The 26,346-nt window shown below is 36.5% G+C and overlaps 1 protein-coding gene across 4 annotated transcripts in view; it reads right to left on the bottom strand.

Annotated features, from left to right (window-relative positions):
* The window catches only part of LOC149786011 (E3 ubiquitin-protein ligase rnf213-alpha-like), a 353,460-nt gene that overhangs the window by 200,103 nt on the left and 127,011 nt on the right, over positions 1–26,346 (bottom strand). For all 4 annotated transcript variants that reach the window (XM_089976308.1, XM_089976310.1, XM_089976309.1 and 1 more), the window contains exons 25-28: positions 22,845–22,919; positions 22,131–22,237; positions 20,714–20,855; positions 19,432–19,627 (exon numbers count right to left, since the gene is read on the bottom strand). In XM_089976308.1, the coding sequence (XP_089832434.1) occupies positions 19,432–19,627; positions 20,714–20,855; positions 22,131–22,237; positions 22,845–22,919 (520 nt within the window). The remainder of the gene's footprint in view (positions 1–19,431; positions 19,628–20,713; positions 20,856–22,130; positions 22,238–22,844; positions 22,920–26,346) is intronic.

Raw genomic sequence — 26,346 nt, 5'->3', positions numbered from 1 at the left:
TTGGTTATTTGATCAGAAGGAAACAGGAGCTAAGTGCCTTTCCCAAGGACATTCCAAAGCAGATGAAGCAAGCTGGCATGGGTGGGTATCAAGTCTGTGACCCCTGGAATACAAATCTGATGCTCTACCAAATGAGCTGCCTCCCATTTTCTCATGTTAATGCAATCAGATAATGAATCTGACATGGACAATAACAGCAGTTTCATTCAAGAACATGACTAATTTATTTAAATACAGCAGTTTGTCAGATATAACCCATGAATTGTAGTACAGTTCTTCTCACTGTAAGAAACAATAAGGTCATGAAAAGTCATTAATATACTCTCTATTGTTTTTAAATGTGAAAAATAATTAGTTTTTTGCTGTTCAAAATAAAAAACGTCATTTTTAGAAACAAATAAAATATCCAAGCCCAAGCAAACAAATTTACAAATACAATATCGGACTACCACTTACATCACACAGCAAACTAATTTTACTTGAAATGTCCACTACTGAATGAAAACAAAAGTACTGTATATTTTATTTCAGACAAGAAAATTCAAGCATATTACAATAAGGATAACCAATGATTTTTCACATTTTTAACTAAAGAGAAAAAAATGCAATTTTCAACAAGGTAGAATGCCCAAATGTAAATATTTTGGGTAGCATGACTTTTGGTTTGATTTTTGTACACTTCTGTTATATTTTCAGTTAGACATTCTTCAGAACCACTTAAAAATTCTTGTTCCAAAATTCTGATTAGTGGTAAGTAGCAAATGTGTACCCTTAAAACCTAATACATGTGGGATTGTTTCTTTTTTAAAGTTACCATTATTCCTTTCAGTTATTTAAGTAAAGATATATTCTGAAGCGCAATCTCTCGAGTTTTAAAACTTGCATCACCCCACCCCTGACCCCTTCATGGTACATATATATAAAACAAACAAATAAGACTTTATTATGTCCAATTTGGCTTCATTGCTCACACACACCAAACATCAATACTTGACTCTTTTCCTTCAAAGAGAATTTAATCCTTCACCACAGCTAAAATATTCCTCCTAATGACATTAATTAAGTAATAGCAGCAGGGAAGTCGTACAGACCAGGTGGCTCAGATAAATTTAACCCTCCTACCAAACATTTATCCGTAGAACCCTCAGAATTCAAAAATAACGCCTCCTACGAAAAATAATCCGCAAAATTTCAACCCAAAGTGCATTTTCAGGCATAAAAAAAACCAGCATTTTTTGGGGGGGTATTGTAAAATTTGTTTGCCATAATTGAATTATGGTGCAAATTCCGACTGCGGATGCTAATTTTATTTCACAATAAAACAATATCTTTGAAAATAAGATGAGCCGGAAAACTAGCACAGTTGGAGAACCTCATTCCGCTAAATTAGCACGAGAGCGATTAGCGGCATTAAAGAAGTTTATTCCGACAAAACAATTATTTAAGAAAAATGTTCGTGGTTACGAAGATATGCAACATGGAATTTTAGAAACTTCGGCAAAATGGTTGAAGCCAGTTACTAAAACAATTGAACAAACTGTATATGGTGACGAAAAAGATAAGGAAGATGAGGAAGCCAGAAAACGTGGAATTTTTCGTGCGTTGAAAGGTATTGAGGAGCAATCACGAACATTACCCGATCGATTAGCAATAGCAGCAGCGGCAGCGCAACAGGGTGGACAACCTGCAATTGCCTTTAAAGTAGGTCGTAAAGGAAAAACTGAAGCAAGACCTAGAGGGAGAAAACCTGGAGTAAAAAAAAGGAAATTTGATATCGATGATTTAAGAGAAAATTTCACCGATGAGGGATGGAATATAATATCACAACCGCTATCTACGATATATAGTTTAGATCAATTTGGTCAACTTGCTGAAGATATGTTCAGTATTCGAAATGATTATTTGTCTGATATAGGAAGAGGAAGATATCCAACTCGTAAAAGTTGGTTTAGTATGTTATTTAGAATTTATGATGGAAAAACGCAAGCGAGTGAAAGGGATCCATCTTTTAGAAGATTTATGGCAGCAGCAGACGATAGATATGGTCATAATAAACAAATGGCGGAAGAAAGAAAACAGCAAGAGAAAGAAAGAAAACAGCAAGAGAAAGAAAGAAAACAACAAGAAAGAAAAGAAAAAACTAAAACACGAGGGAGAAAAGAAACATCACAGGAAGATATTCAACCACAGGAGCCAATAATTCAACCAGAGGAATTAGGAGCTAGACCAAAAGAAAGAACTCCACCTCAGAAAAAGGAGAGAAAATCGAAAAAGAAAAAAGATCAGAGTGATGAATCCAAATCACCCGCTGTTGATTTGTATGAATTCGATCCTAATTTATCCGCCGATAACTATTTGAGGAGTGGAATTTCGCATTTAATCAGTAACTATGATTCAACAGTTGGAATGGCTGCGGATGATTCTGAAGATAATAAAAGATTTTTTTTGAAGGGAGAAATTTTTGATAAAATCACTGAAGATGCTGAATGGCTGGCGGTAATGTATTTTGGTAGTTTGAAAAAACCAGTAGTTTATGGAGATAAAAGTTTTATGAAATTTATAAGGGATGTTGGTAACAAAAGAAGAGAAATAATAGATGAGAAGTATAAAATTCGTCAATCACCTGCAATGGCGAAAGAGGCATTTATCCCCCAGTTTCCTCCTCCTTCCTTCCATACCCCTTCAGGACAACCACCTGAGGGTTTGCCACCTAAAAGTAAAAGTTCACCACCTAAGGGTTCACCACCTAAGGGTTCGCCACCTAAAAGTGATAGTCCTGAATCATTCTCCTTTGATATTCGCCATCCTCCTCTCTCTCCTACATTATATCCAAGGGATCCTCCAGTACCTCTCTGGGGCCGCATACCTCCAGAACCAACATCGTCAAACTGGAAAGGTTTTACCGAACCATTATTTTACGACCCTAAGAGTAAAAAACTAGAAAGACACCCGGATGGGACTCCCCAAACTTCACCAGAAGTATATTCACCACTGACGTCGTCAGGGACATCACCAGGGTCATCACCAGGGTCAGCAGAGGAGAAGAAATCTTCATCGCCGTCAGATGAAGTATTTCACGTAACGCCATTGGAATCTCCAAAACCGGATCCATTAGGAAAAGGATATGGAAGTGGATATTCAGTTTGCCCCGACAGTGTTGTCAATGATGTATCTCGCCTCGAAGTATTAATCGGAGGAAAGCGAGCCGGAAATAACTCCCGTGAGATAGTCAACGAAGCATCAGATATTTGTCAGCGATTATTCCGTGGTGGTATCATCGATTCTCACATTTATAAGGAGTTTGTCGATGAGCTTATCGATTAAAACAACATAATTGAAATAATATGATTATTCACAAAAATCAACGCAGACCAAGACAGGTCCGCATAGTAAACTCTCGATTGCCAGTATACAAATATATTCACGGTAATGGATTCGGCGATATCGTTGGAAGTCTTGTCACGCGAGTAATACCTAAAATTGGACCCGTGATTAAGCAATTTGGGTTGAAAGCGATAGGAAAGATCGGCGAGACTGCCATTTCTGGTATCGGTAATTTGGCCAGTAAAGGCTTCAACGCTATCAAAGATAAAATATTAAGTTTAGTACGTAAAAAGCAACCCGTCAAATTACCCATTACCAGAGAAATGCCACCTGAAGTCAGTAAGGCCATAAATGATGCGGCAAATAAAAAAATAAATGATCTAGCACAGGAAGCTGCTATAACAAATCTAGCGCAGGAAGTTGCTAATACAAATCTAGCGCAGAATGTTGCTAGGACAAATCTAGCAAATACAAGTTTCGTTTCAGGTGATGGTCTTCGTTTTAGACGATATTATTAATAATAAATGTTCTCACAAGTGTCAAATGAAGTATTTAACATGGATGAACCAGTAGGTATGGATACATCAATGCGAGATTTCCAGTATTTCTCGTACGAGGTAGTTGAGCCAGATTCAAGAAATCGAAAGGAAATTCAAGTCCACGATACAACAAGATATTTTCTTCCATCTGAGGCGTATATCGAATTTGTTGGAAGGCTTGTTAGAGCCAACGATACCAACTTTGGAGCAGATTTTAAAGTTGGATTTGTCAATAACGGCATTATGTCATTATTCAAGAGTGCCACTTACATGATCGATGGAAAAGAGATTGAGTCAATCACGAATAATGTTGATATAGCAACGACGATCATAGGACTAGCAAGATACTCGGATGATTTTACCAGATCAGCCGGTCCTAGTATGATGTTTGCCAAGGATAATTCTAATGAAGCTGAACATAATCGGTATAACATCGCTGTACCAAATGATCCAACTGGTAATCCAGCCACCCAGATGGCTTTAATAACTGGCGTCAATGACAATTACAATCTCGGATTTGCCACGCGAAAACTTATGTTGGTTGGTCCGAGTTTAAGATTTTCCTGCGCAATTCCGTTATCTCATATTTTTGGATTTTGTAGACATTTCAGAAAAGTTATTTACGGAGCGAAGCATACGATATCTTTCGTTCGAGATGTCAATGATGACAGAGCCATCTGGCGAGGTGCAAGTGTAGATCCCCTTGATATCGGCAAAGTTGTCCTTGAAAGAATTACCTTGTGGATGCCAGCAATAACACCATCGATGATCATAGAAGAAAAATTATTATCATTTATGAATCAAGGTGGAAAATCCGTTATGTCCTGGCTGACAACTATGACTGACTCCTACGATATTGATATTAACGGAATATTTACCTGGCGAATTGCTTCACAACAAGGTTCTTCTGCACCTAGACATATCTTTGTTGCCCTTCAATCTGTAGATAGAAATGATCAACTGCATAGTCACATGATATTTGATCGATTTGGGGCAACAAACATATCATTAAGAATAAATGGCCAACAGGAGCCAACCGAGGAAATAGCCATCGATTATACCACCAATTCCACGGCACGCGCGTATCATCGATTACTAAGTTTTATGGGACGCGATCAAAATATTGATACCGGATTGCAAATATCACAACTAGATTTTAATACACTCTATCCTATCTATTATTTTTCCCTGGAACATCTTGATTTAGTAAAGCAGTCGGTTGTTGATATTCATTTCAAAGCCAGAATTAACACAGGAGGACCAGCAAGAGCAATCGCAGTAATTCTCAGTGATAGAACGATGATCCTGGAGGGTATCAGTGGTAGAATGAGAGTCATCGATGCACCCGTAGAGAACATGTAACAAATTCTAAATTTAGATTAAGTGATTATTAATATGCCATACGATCACGTTAGTGTAACTCTGACCCCCGGTCAGGTGAAAAAACTTCAATCAGCAACAGCAGCGCGACGAGGTTTAAGTTTAACTTTGAAAAGTAATCAACTTCACGGTGGACCTAACAAACTATCGTTAACTAAAAATCAACACGGACATTTCACCAAAGCCAGATCGGCAAATACTGGTATTCGCCTGAATCTCTCAATAGGTGCAATCAGAGATATGATCAAAGTAGGTGGTATTTTTCCTTTATTCGCCGCTATTCCAGGATTAATAGCTGCAGCGGCCCCCATGATTGCAAAAACAATAGGATTAGGTGCACTCGGTGGGATAAGTACCGCATTAGGAAAAAAGATCGTCGGAGGAAGATATCGCAAAAAAAAGGGAGGGATATTCCCTCTTCTCCCCCTTCTCACAAAATTGATGCAGCCGCAACAAGGATCAGGACTTTACCTAAGACGACCCCCGTACGGATCCGGTCTAAGTCGAGCCTACCAGCCTCAAATTTAGATTTAATCAGTGAAGCAAAAAAAAAGAAAATAAAATTTTTCAGAGGCGTATTTATGCGAGATCAACTACCAGATAAACCAAATCCCACCGAGACAGGAATAATAAATCTCGATAAAAATTCCGGCCCTGGCACTCACTGGGTTGCTTACGCGATTAATCCTCGCGAAATCATTTACTTCGACTCATATGGATTAGCACCGCCAAATGAATTTATCAAATACGTGTCAAAACTAAAACTTCCGGTTTGGTATTCAACACTTCCAACACAAACATTAGCGGATCCACCAATATGCGGTCCAGAGTCAATTAATGTCCTTGATGCAATTTCAAAATCATCCAATCCTTATCGCAAAATTTTATTTGAATATACCGTAGATAAATATCATGGTTGACATTTACGGTAGATCTCTCTTTAGGAAAGAAAAAAAAGATGCAGTCGACATCGATACATCAAAGTTTGCAACCAAGAGCGATATTAACAATCTTTTATCACTGTCAGAAGTTGATCCTGGCGAAGTTGCTGTATTTCAAAATACAGAAGGGCGATTACAAACTAGCAACGTCAAAATAACTGACATAATCAAGCGAGATGAATACCGCGATCACATTAGTCAATTTACTCGCCAATCGGAGATGGTATTAAAATCTATTGCTGATATCGCCGATATTATAGCAAAGTTACCCCTGAAGGCCGATAAAGCATTACACGACGATCTTCAGGATAGAATGACAAAAAGACTTAACAGGTTAAATAACGACCTTAAAAAACTTGACGATGCTTTAGATAAATTTAGCAAAAAATTTGACGAGAATATAAAAACATCCAGTGATACTTCCTCCGTATCAGATCAAGCATCACATGACGATCTTAGCGAGAAAATAAAAAAAATCAACGAGGAAATTACTAATATTCTTGCCGAAATTAACGAAGTAAATATCTCGATGAGTCAGAAAATCGATAAAACATCAATCGACGATCTCAACAAAAAAATAAAAAAAATCAACGAGGAAATTACTAATATTCTTGCCGAAATTAACGAAGTAAATATCTTGATGAGCCAGAAACCATCGATCGACGAGCTCAACAAAAAAATCAACGAGGAAATTATTAAACTCGGTAATGTTGTTGTTCCCGAATTTACCAGGGGAATTAACGCGATGCAAGTACAAATAAAATCCATCAACGATGAAATTAACGTGGTACGTGAATTAGCGCGTCAAAAGTTAGATATATCAACGTACGATGGAGAAATTCGAGATTTAAACACGAAACTTCTTGCTGCAATAGCAAAGATTGATCAATCCGCCGATAAAACTGGTCACGCCACTGACGTAAAGCAATTAGGTAAGGAAATTATCGAAATAACCACAAAAATTAACAATATCAACACAAAAATATCGTCAATGAACCTTGGAAGATTATCGCGAATTTCGATACCAACGGAGGTAGAAACAAAAAATCTTACCTGTAGTGTGCCACTTGTGGTAGAGGTACGAAAAGAGGCATGGTGGACACCCGAGAATAACACATTTAAATTTAACCCGCCAATTAGTGGATATTATCGAATATTTATTCAATCTATGGCAAATTTTAAAATAATAGCCGCAGGTGGTAAAATTTTTGGTGAAAATTTTAATTATATTATGTACACAGGTTATAATAATTTATTTGTGTTGGAACCACCAGATAGAACCAAGATGGGACCAATTGGTTATAGTATAGTTTTCGAATATTTAGCCGAACGTATTTCGGATTATGAAAGGTTATTTTCCCCTGTTGATTTGGAATGATAAATAACTAATAAATGACCGCATCGGATTACCGTTACAATCAGGCACGATCATGGCAGGATTCGTTGCGAAAACAACTTGACGATTATCAAACAAAAATAAATAAATACCAGCGCAAATTAGTTATCATTGATGTTGCAGTGTACGCGGTATCTGCGGTAGTCGCTGGTGCAGGAATAATTCTATCCGCGGTAACAATGATAGCGCCAATCGTAGCAACAATAATAATCTCGTCAACAACAGCAATCGCGGGTGTTCTTAATATCATCGCGAAAAAAATATCATCGTGCACAAGTGAAAAGTTATCTTCGTACAAAAGTAAACTAACTAAAGTTAGTGACGCGTACTCGAAGTTATCATTGTTACTTTCTGAAAGTCTCAACGATGGTATTATATCCGATCTAGAATTTTCTTCAATGATCAGTATTTACTCGGAGATTGAACAAATGAATATTAATAATGTCCGAGTTAGCCCAGATCGTGACAAACACGACACCGCCGACAACAACGTTAATATCGCTAAGTTCAACGAAACCCGAGTTTAGCATTAATTTTTCAACACCAATTAGCGTTAATGAAATTGCATTAACACAGTTGCGTGTCTACAATAGCTGGCCTAATGTTAGATCGAAATCATTTGGTAATTTGATGCCAAATAATTCACTTGTTTTTGCAAATAAGAATAAACCCGATGGAACACCCGATTGGATCGTCGTTGGTATACCAACCGGTAGTTACGAAATTGATCAGCTGAATAATGAGTTTACCACTAGAATATCAAATTTAACCGGCGATGCTACTCCGGGAATAAAGATATCTTCACATGATCCAACACTATCGTCAATGATAGAAGTGAAATCACCGTACGTGGTAGATATTTACCAATCATCGATCAGGAATATATTAGGTTGGCCCGAGGTCGCACCTCTGATAAAACCAAAGAAATCGGATGTTATTATTCCAGGTTGGTATGAGGAGGCAATTCCAGAACTACCGGAACCAAAAAAGGAAGATTTTACAACCGACGAAGGATGGTATGGAGATATCAAACACAAACCTTTGATCCACAGCGCCATCAATCTCATGAATAACCACAAATTTAACCTGGTAATGTTCGCTTTCACTTTTATTAACGAAAGAATTCTCTCATGGTTACCTCTTCCTAAAATCCCCCCAGATGTGAAAATCTTCGACGCTACCCACATTAACAGGATAATAGCCCCCATAGACGGTATCTTGGTAAGAAGAACACTAGACGAGTTTATTCAAGAACACGAATTACAATTAAATTTATTGCGAGGATCATTTCATGAATGCATCCTAAATAAATCTAGTTCATGTAGCGAAATTATAAAACACGTGAAAATTTTAAATCAACTTGCAAATGATATTGAATATTATCATGATATGTTTATTCGGGCGATAGTCGACGATATATCAATTGCCGAATATGTTCTTCCTATTAGCAAATTCGAGTTGATCAAGAACTCGGGTGAGAAACAAAAATTCATGAGAGTATTTGAATTAACCGAGGAAACACTGCCAAATTTCAAATTTCCCAATTCTGATTTTGATGCGATGAGAAAATCCGTCACTGATACCATCGATGATTTATTTCCGAAATTACATGCCGCATGGACCAAAAAAATACATTCAGAATTGATTCTTAAACACAATAACGATCCTGACAAAGGTGGACGACATATATCGCCGGGTATCGTTAATATAACGGAAGTTATCGCGATTTATCTTCACGCGGATGTTGTCGAGGGTAGTTATAATGTTGATTCGTCAGTGTCGAATCAAGCGAATCAGGGTTTTATATTGTATTCATTTTCACCTAGCGCATCTCCCGGTTATTTGATAATCAAGGAACCAATGAATCCGTTTTACCTGCGATGTCATAATCGATTTTTGTCAAGAATAAATTTCAAACTAACGGATCAGAAAGGAAATTTACTTGATATACGAGGAGAAACTGTAAGTATCAATCTTTTGGTGAAATCGTGAGAATCTCTGATTTTTAAATCGCAAGTGAGATTTTCCAAATCTGTATCCCAGAAATATTTCTGGGGGAAAAAAAATAAATAAAATCCAGGGAAATTTTCAAAATTAATCTTTTTTTTTGTTTTGCGGAGATATTCAATTATTCTTCGTCACTCTCCGAATCAAATATTATTGGTACATAGGAGAATTTGATCCACGAATCAGCATCATAAGAAAATGTTGCGTTGTATTTTCCTTCTGCCACTCGTTTTACTGAATGCGAGTCAATAACGAAATATTTTGCTGCTGCAGACATCGATGTAAACGCGATTTCCTCACCTGTTGCTTGATTCACTGATTTAACAGTCCTCGAATAATTAGGAAATCCACGGTTATTACCAAATCTTGAATTTTCACTCTGGGTTACCGCGCGCAGATTGGAAAGTTTATTGTTAAGTTTATTACCGTCAATGTGGTCGATAACAAGTCCTCTCTCTATTGGTCCTTTGTAGCATTCGAATATAAATCTATGATTCGAATAACATTCTGTTCTTTCATTTCTTTTATGGACTGTAAATTTGAGATATCCCGAATTACAAATACTACCAACACGTTTCTTTGTTTTGATGTTTCTGACATTACCATCCTCAGATGCTTCGTAACCTTCGATGATGGGATGCGATTTATATTCACTCATGGGAATCGCTGATTTCATTTCCATATATGATATTCTCTTTGTTTAAATCGAAATTTGCTTTGAAACGATTAATATAATCTTCTTCGCATTTTATTACCGAGGAGGATCTTTTTTCATAATATCTCCGTAACTCACGATATTTTTTCCCTCCACAGGAGAAACATAATCTTGTCTTTCCTCGAATACCAACTTGGCAAACTAAACATCGCTGTGGTCCTTTGTTACCTCGTCGAATTTCGTATATATGAGCACCACAGTATTCGCCTCTGCAGGATTTATCGCATGATTTTATTGATCCAACTGTTATCCACGCGCATTGCTTCATTATAATTTAGATATTTGTCTAAAATATAATAATGGATTTATTTGATCTCGATGAGGCAGAATATATCATTCCTGAAGTTGATAGTGCGAAGAAGGAATTTTTTGATGATGGAGCGATTCATGTTTGGTCGACATGGAAAACTAACTTTGTTGATGCTACGATGAATTTGGAGCGAGCGAAGAAGATAATCGAACATATAAAAAACTCACACAAAGAAGAGAGATTTATTTTCGGAATAAAATTTATTGCACAAATGCCCGATGACATTTGGATTATTCGTGATAAACGAGATCCAGTACGTGGCGGTAAGAAAAATGTTGTTCTTGATAAAAATTCGAAACCAGGATTGTTATTAGGGATTGATGGTCCTTATTATGCTAGGGCGTATCCTTCTAGTGCTGTTGTTTATGGAATTTATCGGCTGAATAATAATCCTGATGTGAAAAATCTACCTGCGATGAGGGAATCTCCGATGATAAACTGCGTAGCTGAGCGAGTTATCGAGCATATGAGGAATGCCCGTCGCGGATCTGGTCTGACTCAATTGAGATTGGATAAAATTAATTCATGGGCAAAGACAGTTGTTGATGGCGCATCAATCGATGATGTTGCTGCGTTAAGTAAGAAACTTAAATTTCCTATTACGGTTAAAACACTATCGGGTGAAATATTATATTCATCGCCGTATAATTCTCGAGGAACACCAATCGAAATTGTTGATCATAATTCACATGCGTGGAGTCAGTCGGTAATGATATTTCCGCGAGATCGTGTTGTTAAGTTTTATCCCGTGGAAAAATCCACGGTGGAATCCAAAGATAGTTCCGATGCAATGTTTAGATATATCAAACTATTAGCCAAGTCCGATCCAATATCGATTTGGTTATTTTCTAGCGAAGAAAGATACGATCAATTTATCTTACCACGCGGAGATATTTACCGTGATGAAATATTACACGAAGCGATGAGAAATATCGCGGAGAAGTATTCGTCTAATCCAGATCGATTACTGACAAATTGCTTTACTGTTCCGTCTGTTGCTGCTCATGCTGCCAGAGAAAGAAATTCGTGGAAACCTACAAGAAATGAATTTCTTAATGATATTCAACTTAGCTGTATCGAATACGGCCATGGAGGATTATGGAATACCAAATATTATTTCGAGGATATGATTTCCGTTGATATGAGCGCATGCTATCCTGGAAGTTTCCTTGGATATGGTGATTGTGCAAATTACTTTGCTAAATTCGGTCATCCTACTAACGAGATGACGAGAGTGGCAATTAACGGACCGTTACCCGATTTTGTAATGACAGGATTCGCTCATGTTACTTCATTCGAACTTGCTGAAAATTTGCATAGGATTTGTTATATTTGGTTTGGTCGGCATTTATCTCAGCGAAGATGGGTCCCTACGGTATTGTTGAGATATATGCTGGATTCGTCGATGTTATTATCGCTGACGATAAGTGAGGCAATTATATCCTATAGAAAGCAGACCGAGGTGTGGTTGCCGACAGATTGTGAGAACGCGAAAGATATTGGAAGAAAAATAATTGGTAAATTTACTCAAGGAGGATCAGTTGATCATAAACATCGCCACGCTAGGTTATTTATCAATGATGCGGAGATGGATTTTATTATTGCTGATACGGTATCGCGTGGAATATTTTGCAATAGAGAAAATATTATTATTGATGGAACGAAATTAGGAACCGTGATTACTTATCTCGATGGAGAATCAGCGCAGTATACTCATTTAAGATCATCGATGCTCGCTTATGTAAGTATCAATCTGCTATCAATGATAAATAAATTTTCTGATATCGCGGTAAGGGTTGCAACGGATTCATTTTATATCGATAAGAAATTTCAATGTAGATTGGAAAATTTAATCACCGATGGTTCCTGGGGAACTTGGAGAATAAAAAACGAGGATATTCTAGATTATTGTGAGGACGCGGATGTAGAAGATTGCGATAAATTTCATAAAGATAAATGCGATGAAGTATCAACAGCAGTATCAGTGTTCGATCCAATTTCACGAAACAAATTCGTTTACCTTAATGGTCCTGGCGGTAGTGGTAAAACAACACGAGCAATAAACTTATTTTCAAATTCTGATATGATCGTGTTAACTCCAACTCACAGATTAGCGAGAGAAATAAAACAACGTGGCGTTAATTCTTGTACGTATCATAGTTATTTCAAGTATAGCGGTGGATTGTGGGATTCAGCTCGAATGGGAAACAAATATATCAACAAGATTATAATATTTGATGAAATTTGCACAGTAAATTTAGTTATACTAAAATCATTCCTGAGTTGGCTAGAAGAAAAAAATACTGCAGTAATAATGTGCGGCGATCACGGCCAACCTGATCCTATTGATGGCGAATCTCCTCACAGGTGGCTTAGAAACTTTGTAGATTATTATGAAGAGATTGATACTGATTATAGATCTAATGATAATTTATTGACTGAGTTTAAAAAAATGATTCGGCTGCAACCTAATAAGTTTCAATGCGATGTGATGAGAAAAATAATCGACGAAACTTCGATGGATAATTTTCTAAATTTGTGGCGTCCTGATCATTTGATCGTTGCTAGCAGAAAAATTATTCGTGATAATATTCAAGAAATACTATTTAAGCTTCACTGTGAGAAATTTCCAACGCTGCAGGTGCCGTTGTGTTATAGGCCAACTGATACTAGGAAACAAAATATCAATGTTATTTTGCCATGTGGAGAAGAAAAAATATTAGTTTTAAACGATATTATTTTCGTTGATATTAATCTTGTCAATGATGCAATAAACGCAGAAAGATCACCGTGGAAACTTGGATATGCAGCAACGATTCACTCGTCACAAGGATTAACAGTAGATGGCCAGGTCTGGATCGTCGATGATAGAATTTCCTGGTCAAATTTAGTTTATCTAGCTGTGTCTCGAGTAAGAAAATTATCTCAGTTAGGTAGGATTAGATTTCACATTAACGAAGATGGCGGTAATTGAGTATCCTTTGGTATTATTTGTAATTCTTCTTTGGTAAATCCGCGTTGTGGCGCTAGTGAATCTAGAAAATAAATCGCTGGCCTTCCTGATGATCTTGTTACAGCTGATATTTTATGTGTCGTAACACTCCAGTTTGGATCGGTTGCTCTTTTTCTGCCACCTTCGGCTTCTCCCTCTTTATACAAATATCTGACCGTGACGCTACCTAACACAGGTGGAATAGTAGAATTTCGCTTTAGTGGTATTTTTGTCTTTGTAATTGCAATTGCGGGTTTCATTGATATTGTTCGTGTTACCTCATTATTTAGCGCATTAATCACGTGAGGTAATCTTGTTGCCCAATCGTGAGATCGTTTATCTTGGATAAATTCTCTCGCGTACTGATATCCGAATAATCGTTCCGCTAGTGTTTTGTTGAATCTCTCAACGATAGCTTGATTGTGATGAACACCTACAATACCGCGACGGATTTTAACATTATTCTTTTTCATCAGTGAAGTAACCGCGCCAAGAAATTCTCGACCTGGATCAACCTGGAGAAGCTTCGGCCATGTTAATGGAGATCGTGAATAAATTTCGCTAAACGCCTTAGCAATATCTGTTGCTGTTTTATTCGATAACGGTTCCGCTTCCTTGTACCTACTTGCAATATCAACAACCGTCAGAACATATTTGTATGTAACTCCGTCAACGGTATCGTAAGGAAGAAACATAAGATCAGCCTGATGGACTTCATTAGGGACACTGACAGAGAAACTCGCATATGATATTTTCTTAGGCGGAGGAAGATAAATTTGCCAAACTGCTTGCCTCGATAGCCACGATTCAGCGACAGATTGCTTTACTTTTGCTGCCTTAGCAAGTTTGTCTATTGCTGATTTTCCTCGCCAAAATCCTCGCGGAGAATAATATATTTGCTCCATTATAAATTACCAGCACCTAGTACTAATTTACCTTTCATTGCTCCTTTTATCAACCAAGTTGCCAATTTCTCTTTGAAATTTTTATCAGGAATAGCATCTATTGCGTGAATTAATTTAATATCAGCGAGATGTCTTTGTTGTAAATCTCCGCTGCGATATGCAAGATCGTGATAGTAGCATGCGTTATCAATGGCATTTACTGGATCCTCGCCAGGATTTGGTTGATTATTATCGTTAAGTCTTATATCTAGCCTTGTACCAGGTCCGCAGTAATTATATCCTGGTAAATGTTTCTCTCCGGGATATTTCGCCCAGGGAGTTCCAGGCAGATTTGTTAAGGAGGTTGCGATGTCTCCTCCGGTTCTACTTTTTTTTTTACAAATCTAAACTTAATTGTCTTGCAAACCGCACATTCACCTTTGATTGCATTCCTGTTGTTGCGCGTAACGACTTCGATTGGATTTAACGTAGCAGTTCGAGTGCGACACTTAACACAATATGAATCCATAATATTCTAATAACATGAATGTAATTGATTTTTCAGCCACGAAAAAACGCGAGCAAGTGAAACACATCGATGCATTACCAAATTCGATTAGAATGATAATTATTGGACCATCTGGTTCTGGAAAAACGCAATTGTTGCTAAATTTGATTATGAGATGGCTAAAATGGGATAAATTATATTTAGTTGCGCCGTCTGTTGATGATCAGCGATGTTATCAAGTACTAAAGGAATTTAGCGATAATACTGAGGATGGCACAATAGAATTTATAACGGACATCAATGAATCTCCATCAGTAGAAAGTTTAGATGGCGATACTAATAATCTTGTTGTTTTCGACGATGTGATGCTGGATAAGCAAACTAACCCAGCTAGGATATTCTCGCGTGGCCGACACAAGAACACCGATGTGATTTACGTGACGCAGCGATATACGCAAATTCCAAAGGTAATTAGAGATAATTGTAATATTTTATCGGTATTTAACGGCGTTGATACTCACACGCTAAGGAATATCCATCAAACTTGGTGCAACGGCGACATGGATATAAATAAGTTTAAAAATTTCTTTAGTCACGCTCAGGCAACTCCGCACGGTTTTGTCACGATTAATCTTCATGATCCACGTAGTAGGTATCGAGTTGGTCTTGATCAGATTTACTCATAAAATTGCAACCGGAATTTGCAATCACAAACAAATTTTACAATACCCCCCCCAAAAAATTGCTGTTTTTTTTTATGCCTAAAAATGCACTTTGGGTTGAAATTTTGCGGATTAATTTGCGCAGGAGGGTTTATTTTTGAAATCTGAGGCTTCTACGGATAAAGTTTGTGTGGGAGGGTTAAAATTATCTGAGCCACCTGGTCTGTACGACTTCCCTGCTGCTAAGTAATGTTCTAAACATCTCTGCATTAAAACTAGTTAATATTAATATTTCTTGGGTTTTTTCATACAGATATTTTATTTAATATTTTCAAAGAACTGATTAGTATTTAGAGAAGTATAGCTCCTAGTCAGTGTGGTAGTACAAGAGGAAAGTACCATGATGACATCAGTGGTTACTTTGCAATCAAGTATCAGAGAGAAAAAATTGACTCAACATAATCTTATATTTTTTAAATGAATTGTAATTTTGAGGGGTATGAAAATGGTTGCAGAAAGGACAAGCAATATATCTTAAGTTTTTCTAACATAAGTTCAATTTAGATATATTTCTCCACTCTGTGCATGTGTGTGTGTGTCTCTGTGTGTGTGAGAGGGAGTGAGAACGGTAAGTGTAAGAGAGCAAACATTTCAGCAATTAATTATTTAGGTAGGCATGAGTTTTAAGAAATACTTTTATCACTTTTGGAGGGTCTCTAACTATGCTAACCTCTTTAAACTTCAGGACATTATTATTGTAATTATTAATATCATTAATACTCTTTCTTCTCTTGGTTTTTTCACTTTCGATGGAGCAGTTTTTTAACTGATGTAGCCTGCCTGAATATACTATCGACTTCACTAAAACTGGCCATGATATGTATTAATCTAATTTAAAAATGAAATTGTTAGACAAATAATATGATGACTAAATACAAGCTGATGTAAGACTCGGAGAAAGGAGAAAACAAGATGAATGGTTTGCATGGGGGCAGCCATACTGAAACTATGCACTTCTGGTTTTTTGACGCAGCATCAGCACACATAAGATTCTACTAATTACTGGTTTCTCTGCTAAATAAATTAAATTTTATCAAATGATCTTAATGTATATACTACTGTTATTAAAATAAATATCAATATATCTTGCATAAAACTAATTCTACAACCATCAGACTAGTTTGCTTTTGTGAAAAATTAATGTCACAGCCTCAAAATCAAGATTGATTCAAAAGTATATTTAGAGTCAAGTCTCTAGTTTCACAGCTGGTTGTTATTTTTTTACATTCAATCACAAGTTTCAATCCAAGAAAAGGAAAAAGAGGGGTGGTGTTTAAGCATAAATCATACCCTGAAAAATGGCACCTGGGTATATTTGCTACTAAGAGTAGTCTCTTGCTAATGGTTATCGCTATAAATCAACTTCAGATATGAGGCAAAAAAATCTGACATGTTTTATTCTCCTACCACCCTTTACTAGTAAAATCTGCCTTAATACAATACAGGTTGATCTCAAGAGTTTGTCACTGAATTTTTATAAAAAAATGAAAACAGATTTTCCAGATAGTAAAAGCAAAAGGATAGTGTTTTGGTTTGAGTCACAGTAACCTATAAATGTCATTGTCTAACGTCATCTGGTACAAAGCCCAAGAATTCATCCTTATCGTCCAGGTGACTAAATATAATGGTGAAATCCTCCATTGTCGTCTAGCCAATGTAAATATTTTCCAATCCTGATTTCTCATCTTTACTGTCATTTGTGGGTGCCTATGAGCTTTGGCTCTTTAATTCATTAACCCCTGCCACCTCTATAACTTGTCGTACTTTACCTTCCTCATCTCCCGAGTGCCACAATAACATGGTGCAGTTTACCTAGCTTGTTTGCCAAGTCTGAGTGGCAGTATTAGTCTAGGCCTGTATCCTGCATGACAAGTTAAATCAGCACAAACCATTGGATGATTTCAAGCCATTTCCAAATTATGCAGGCGTTTTAACCAATAACATTTTAGCTTACATAGAGTGAACATTGCTGAACAAAGAAAACATTTGACTTCGATAGCGGCAAAAATAGTGGAAATATTTAGATTAGAAAATTATGAAAATTGCAAGAATCAGCCGCTAGGAGTAGACTTTTATTCGACAGACTCTGACGGAGTTTTCAAATGAGGTTAAGTTTGCGAGAGAGATGACAGTGGAATTTCTGTGTACATAAAATGGAATGAATTTCATGTGTTGATAGTGTTAATTATTCAGTGTGAATTCGTCATGGATTTTTATGGATTATTCATGGCAAGAGAAACAAATTGGTAAGAAAATCATTTATTTCATCTTTAAGCATGAGTTTTATTTCTGCATGTAGCATGAAATTTATACCATTATGTAAGTAATTTTATTGAGAACTGCTGTGCATATTAATTTTAGCTTAACATAAACAAGAAAATAACATTTATTGCAAGTAGATCCTTCTGTAAAAATCTGCAAGCCAAGTACTCTCAGCAAGTCTCAGGGATACAGGCACTGGTAAGACTAACACTGCTCTAGGTGATCTCTCTGCAGATATGCTGTTGTTGTTGTTGTGGGGTTTAACGCCATTTTTCAGCACATGATAGGCCATACATGGTGGCCAGTATTAATGGTGTAGGGACAACCTGCAAAAACCCCGGAAAGAACCACTGACCCACAAGAAGCTACTGGCAAGGTTTCTCACATACCCACACTGGCTGAATCCAAGACTCGGACCGGCGCAGATAGAGGTGAGATGGCAGTGATCCGTAACGGAGAGCATTTTAGACCACTCGGCCACTTGGGGCCCCCTCACATATGCTGTAAGGGAATGCCTAGCTGTTTGGCTCAAGGGTTAATGAGTTAAGTGACACTTTGATCATACAGTCTGTGAAGCCTATCAAAGGATGCAACTAAACAAGTGTTAATAGCGCAGAAGATAACAAGGAATTTAAATAAACACTCTCTGTTACTTGGCACTGAACAACTATCAAACTTGCAGCTTGATTAAAGGGTTGTCTTGTGAGAAAACGAAGAAGGTGTTGCCTTTATAAGCTAAGGAATCGAGGTCAAACATGTACAGAAAGTTGTAGAACTCTAAATGGTTGTGAGGAAGTTTAAATTCATGGTTCAATTAAAGGGATTATCAACATGAAAACTGAGTAAGTGCTGCCTTTACAAATCAAGGGCTTATCAACGTATACACACTAGCAGATATTAAACTTGAGAGATATGCATGGGAGTTAAATCTCACTTGTAAAAAAGGAAAATATAAAGTCAAACTTAATACAAACTGAGAGAGTTCCAACTTGCATGAAAATGGAAGCAATATACTTGCTAGTGAATACCAATGGCAAACAACATTCTGATGGATGCTTCACTTCGCTGGAGTAATATTTTCAAATTATTAAAATCCAAATAACTGCAGATACAATTATTGTGTAAAGAATGTTGTCATGAAATGGATAAATACCATATATGCAATTCTGAATGGAGACAGTGGCATGAAAACATAAAAACATATCTGAATTGACAGTATTTGCATGTACTGTAAACATCTAGAGGTTTCCAATGTTACCCCCATATATTTCAGTTTGCTTCTATATCATACTAATAAGATGACCCCTACACTACATGAATCAAATTTTCAGTAGAAAACACTGACTGATAAGCATGTATATACAACAGGTTCATAAGCAATAACTGGCCCAACTAAACCTGGCCTTTTATCTGAATGCATTTAATTAATTAGAACCTTATTTTCGTAATACCTGTCTGGGTCCACTACAGCAGCAGGCTTGAATTTTGCTTTGCCAACAGGGATATCCACCTGTAGTTTTTCCTGAATATAGGAGGCAATTTTTTTATTTGGATGGGGTAAGAGTCGTCTTCTGTACTTGTCTAGGGCTGTGACCATTCGTGATCGATACTCATTTTCTGAACTACAGATCACAATCAGACAGTAACCTAAATAAATAAATAAAAGATATATTTGAATTATTATACTAATGTAAGTGAATGCCTCATAATTCAATGCAAAACTGTGAAGGTTCAGAAATTGGAGTTAACAAAAATTTGTCTTCAAGCACTGAAAATAAAGTTCACAATTTGGAAGAAACATTTTAGTTTAATGGCAAATAAAGATATAACACTTTCTTTTTAGACTTCTGTTTCAAACATTAAATGCTCCCCACCATCTTTGCAGCTCTGTCACGGACAAAAAATCAAAATATGAACTCCCCAGATATGAAATGGTTGATAATTCCATAAACATTTTTACATTGTGGTAACTCCAATTGAGTAAACTAGAAATGGAGCTAAAATCATGCAGAAAGGTACTTCTCATTCCAAAATTATTCTGTTACTGTTATTGCTAATTAGACTAAAACTCGGGTTGTGCAAAGTGTTGTGAAAGCAAATCTACATTGCGTAATCTATATGTATATATGCATGAATTTAAATTAAATTCAAATTAACATGATTTTATTTTGGCATGTGTCCACTAATCATTATACCACTGTGTGATCATTTTGGGATGAGAGATGGAAAGAAGGGCTGAAAGAGAATATGACTGAAGGCTAAATATGACAAGGTATGTTATCTTCTTTCAGTAATAATAATGAGAAAATGAAAAGGTGTCAAAGGAAACAACTAGCCAAATAATACATGCAACCCTAATATATACTCAGGTGTTAGTTATTATTGTGATAAATGTTTCCGTTTTTTATTTCTATTTAAATTATTTAAATATTCTGCAAAAAGTGTGAAAAAATATGTATACAGGTAATCTATAATAATTTATTATTCATATGAGTGTAACATCTTAATTAAATTTAATTGTAAACGTGCAAGATTTAATTTTGCCTCCATTGCACATTACTTCATGATTGTGCAATCATTTTGGGATGATGGATGACTAGAAAGATGGACTGAAAGAGAATAGAACAAAAGCAGATTATCTCCCTTCTATAAAAGCAGTGAGAAAATATAAATGTGGAAATGGAAATAAGTAGCCAAAATTAGAAGCAAACTTGACATATACACAAGACTTACCTTCGTTCTGGATTTGCTGCATATAATCCTCCAAGCATCTCTCCCCTCTGTCACTGACTTCAAAATCCAGCAGGTCAGCATTCACAAGGCAGTGGATTCTGGAACTCCTGTCACCAAGACTCCTACGCCAGAATACATCCAGCTGCCAAGCAGAGAAAATATTAAATAAACATCACTTTTAACATTTCAAAGCTTTAATTGAAAAAAATACAATGAAATGAAACATGACATTTTGATGCATTACTGGCTGAGGAGATGGTAGATCCTGACTAAAAACCCCACCTCTTTTGCCAAAAATGCAGATCATAACAATAACGTTAAAAAAGGCCTGCACATTGGGAATCTAGTCTCTCAAGACAGGTGGTCACTCATAGCACAAGCTGTTCAAGATGAGTTTAATTGATTTATCAACAAAATCTTAGCAAATGTAGGTTTGCTCATAAATAAGTGAAAATGATGAGGTAGCATAAAAGATTATTTGTCCCCATTTTAGACTATGTCCAAATTTGGATGAGAAGTAAGGACACCTGCATTCCACTGGAATATAAAATAAAAGAATCAAACAATGCCACCTCCAACAGAATTAGAACAAATTAGGTCAATATGTATGTCTCTAAGTGTGCAAGTAAAAAAAGTCATGATAATATTGATTTTTAAAAGAATACAGTTTACAGAATACACTTTGACCTATGCCTTAATGAGTTTATATTTTGTAGATGTTATCTTTACCTTATACACCATTTCCAAATTTTTAACATTGATACCTATTATCTTTAATCTCATAAGTTACATGCCTTCATTCATTTGGAAGGGTTTATTTTCCTACAAAATTTAGTTTTGCAAATTTTTTCTTTATATTTGTATAACTTTATTTTTAATTAAACTATGTATGTAGGACTTTGCTGACAGGCTGTCAGCATACTGTCAAATATAAATTAAATATGTTGAGTACCAACCTTATTCTAAATACATTTTATGTAATCTGTGCATACAAATTGACCTATATCCCTTAACTTTTCAATTACTAAGGAAAACCAAAATAATGTGTTCTTGCATGATAAAAGTCTGCGTTAACAAAGGTCAATAATTCTTTACAATATTGATGGAAAAAAAGACGAAGACTGTAACCCAACTTAACATATTATTGCAATCAATCACAGTGCCATATTTGCCAGCAATGCCTAACATCTTAATGTGAAGCTATTGAGTAGAAATGAGAAATCAAACATCAAATGTAAAGCTTCAAAGAACAATTCCTAAGTATGTGGCCACAGATTCATATGATTTCATTCTCATTGACTCACCACATGCAGGAATTTAAATAAAAAATACTGTAGAGGCCCAAAATTGTGTTTATGAAAGGATATAACTCTCACTGAATCGCCACATGTAGAATTTACATGAGGACAGATCTCACCTGGTCAAGTGTAGTGTGGGAATCACACATCAGAACTTCATCTGCCTGGGGAAGGGGTTGAGTCGAGTCCACCATGTACACAGAAAGCAAAGTCTGGAGGATGTCAGCTAGAATCAGAAATTTCAGTACTTTTTTAACATTTTAGCAACAAAACAAGGCTATTTCAAATCCAGAATTAAACAATCTTTATAGGACCCATGCATCTAAAATACACTTTCAGACATTACCATCATGTAAATAATACAAAAAAAAAAAACAAAAATAGGATCAAAGGGATCATATAATAAAATAGGCATATCTGTGAAATGTCAGAAGTCAGAAATACTTCAGACTTAATAGGATAACTTGTGTTTTGCTCATTCACTATGAAATCCCATATCTGTTCTTCTTCCTGAAACAAATTATTTACATTATCATGTACTTTCTTTCCTTTGTTATTCATCTGTTGTGGTTGTTGTTGTTGTAGAGTTTAATGCCATTTTTCAGCACAAGACAGACTATACATGGCGGCCAGTAAAAATGGTGGAGGACGAACCAGGGAAAACCCAAGGAAGAACCATTGATCCACGAGAAGCTACTGGCAAGCTTTCTCACATACCCCGAGACTCGAACCAACGCAGAGTTGAGATGGCAATGATCCGTAACGGTGAGCGCTTTAGACCACTTGGGGCCCCCATTATTATTATTCATCAGTAAAACAGGGAAATGTCTTACCTTTGGGACAGACAATGAGATTTGGTGATCCCTTAACAAGCCCTGGTGGGAGCGGCCTCAACATCTTCAAAGTATCTGAAATTTTTAAACAGGAGAGACTTCATTTTGATTTAGTCTTTTCTTTAGCTAGAGAGTACATTACTTTAAAAATGAGCTTAAACTAAACTCAAGTTAACTAGGTAGTGACATTTATAGAATACTATGAATTTTTAAAAAATGTGGACTTAACTTTCATTGTTTATTTTGTACAAAACATGGAATTAACATATTATGGGATATTGTGAATCGGATCAATCTGAACCATTTTTATACTACTAGGGAACTTACAATTGAATTCATGGATTTATCATATAAATGGATTTCAAATGTCAAGCATCATTGATTTTAGTGGATTTAATTAGAACAAAAGTTGTAAGTTGTTAATTTATTTGTGACATATTCCACTCAATAATACAAGAATATTTTATACAATTTGTTGTTAATTTTTCCTATCTATCTATCTGGCTTGCAAAGTACACCCCGACTTATACACTTCAACCACTGAGAAAATATATTTTTGCATGCCATTCATACCAGCATCAACCTACAATGAAGCAGTTCAGATCTGTATACATTTAATACACTTCTCTTTCATTGGGTACACATATAACCGACCATTAGGATCTACAGGTACCCGGTAGATGTTTACTAAATTTTCACAGCTTTAGTTTTGAATGTAAGATAATATAAAACAGGTGGCATATGTTACATCTGACTGTTAAGTTAAAAGGGCAATAATTCTTATGAAAATCAAAGGAGCTCAAACATTTGTCAACATGTGCATGTTTACATGATGACCATAACAGGTACAAAGTTTCATGGTGATCCACTGAAAACTGTAAGGCTAGCTACATTCAGAATGTTCTGTCACACATTTCATCAGAGCTCCAAGTCAAAGATGGTAATAGTTCTAGAAACCAGATTTGTGTTTGTGAAACATACATGCCCTCTGCATGCACAAAATCTGTACAAAAAATGAAAGTGGAGAAACATACATGCAAACAAAATTTCATTTCCCTGCCTCATGAGAATTTTGCAATATTTTTTAGGAAAAGTTTTGTAAAAAAAAAATACATGTTAAAAACTACATTTTAAAAACAAACTGATGTAATCAGGTCATATGTGTATGAATTAAAGTATGCATAAATAACTTTGTTTGACATGTCTATCTCAAAGTTTTTGTAAAAAGTCCCAAAAGATATTAAAAAAATGTATTAAAAGAAAGAAACTGGCAGAGTAGACTGGAAATCTAATCAAGGCTGTTCCAGTAAAACACACAAGGGACCCAGGGAAGGCACTTTTAATATGGAGTACTCACCCATAGATGCAACTTAGGATTTTATTATCATTTTAATACAAACTCTGTGAAATCAAAGTACCCTGGCACATATTTTTAAAAGCTGCCTTCCCTGGGTACATGTATGTTTAAATGGAACAGCCTTCAGGTCATCTACTCAGGACAATGACAAAGTGTGAAAAATTTCATGGCTCTAAGTCAAATAATGTTTTCTACTATCACACTAAAATTGTTTCAGGAAGGACATGTGGACGGACAGTTGTTGTTGTTCATCTTTCAAGTTCAAAATTACAATGACATCACTAACTGGTTTGGTTTTTGTCAGTATGTGAGTGGCTGATCAAACCAATTTGTGCTCTGAACTGTTTGGCATACTTGACAGGACATGCCACTTGGGACTGCTTGATCAATAAAGGATGTGCTGCAGTTCTGTGAGCTACACTGCTGACACTTCAGCACTGCTTGGGCAATTCTTCTGCAATTCTCCCCAGTTCAATGTATGTAGCTTTGGTATAGATGAGACTCTTCCAGGTGGAACAATCCTGAGGAAACAAAATCTTCCCAAGACTCAGGGTCAATGTTGAAGTGTTTCAAGGATGACTGGAGGGAATCATAGAAGAGTTTCTTCTGACCATCCAAAGATCGTATTCCTTCCCTCAGTTTGCATCCGGTACCAGTAAGTATGGCACAGAATATACTCAACAGGGCTGGGTCCAACACACAACCTTGCTTGACTCCACTAATCTCTCAAAGTGGTTTAGTTGACTCCCCATCATCAACAAGGGTTTGGGATACAGCTGAGTACACAGGGTCTCTGAAGGATGCTCAGTTTTCTTGAACATTCACAGAATTTATATTGATTGATATTTGTTGACTGCACAATTCTTTGACAAATGCCTGTTTCACATACTCCTGCTTCAATGGGTAAAAATCAAGCTTTTTGGACATTTCTTTGCCTTGTGGTCATCTGCTAGGCTGAATGGGGAAACTGAGCTTGAAGACTATGTACCTGTGGTCAGTTCAATGTTCTGTACTTCTGATGGCCTTCATCCCTTATCTCCCTATGATGACTTAGTCAATAAGATACCAGTGCCTTGAGCGAGGGTGCATCAAAGGCACCTCGTTGCAGTTTGTCTGGCATAAGACTGCTCTTGATTAGGAATTTATGTTTAGGTCATTTCTTTAGCAGGTGGTGTCCAATGGTTGTTGCATCTGCCAAAGCAATTTTTCTAATGATGCTTGGTCATGTCTGGTGATCTGTGCCATAACTAATATTAAAGTCACCAAGGATGATGAACTTGTCTGCCTTCTGAACTTCTGCAATAAGATACTCCAGTTTTCATAAAATTTTTTCTTGAACTCATTTAGGTTGGTCACAGAAGATGCATAGGAACTGACGATAGTTATGCATCTGTTCTAGACAGTGGGTCTCATATTCTGTCATTCATATCATTTGGAAGATTTGTGAACTTGTTGACTTCCTTATTTCAGCCATTCCAGAAGAAAGTGGAGCCAGTTACTATTTTGCTGAGTTACTGTTTTGCTGAGTTCTGCTTATTTTCAGGTCAGGTCATGGTCATACTATGCCTGCTACCGTAAGTAACAGAAGACATATGACTGTTGACGTAGAGTGGACAGCTACACCTGGCTCCATCGTGAAAGTCCTTACTGGTGGATCAGGTGGCCATGCATATATACATATATACTCATCACCTCAACTGCGATGGCTGATGGACTACACAGGGCATTGACTCTGCTGCAGTAAAAACTGGTGGCCATCCACTGCATTCAGACTCATCTCCAGATGTCTCAACATTGTCTTGCCATTGGAGAGAGTGAGGATGACTCTGTGCAACTTTTCTTCACTTTAACCCTTTACCTCATAGTCTGCTGCTGTGTAGGCAGTTGATATACATGTACCGAAGCCACACAGTGCAGTACTCTAAATAGAACACCTGTTACCTTTGTGACTCATACGTAAAGACCTGCCTGTTAAATATGTTTAAGTTAAAAATTAATTTGAACTATTTTACCTTTTTTGGTACATGTCTGTTATTCAATGGAAAGAATTAAAAGTAAAATCCAGTATACAGAGTTGCAGTATTATTTTGTTTTCATGAACTTCTTGACTGGCAAGCCAGTGAAGCAGTGTGACCAACTGTATCT

Source organism: Sinohyriopsis cumingii, chromosome 12, assembly GCF_028554795.1.
Source record: "Sinohyriopsis cumingii isolate HCF-2022 chromosome 12, ASM2855479v2, whole genome shotgun sequence".
NCBI classification, from domain to species: Eukaryota; Metazoa; Mollusca; class Bivalvia; order Unionida; family Unionidae; genus Sinohyriopsis; species Sinohyriopsis cumingii.
The sequence above is the reverse complement of the archived record's forward strand: the minus strand, read 5'-3'. Positions and strand labels throughout refer to the sequence as shown.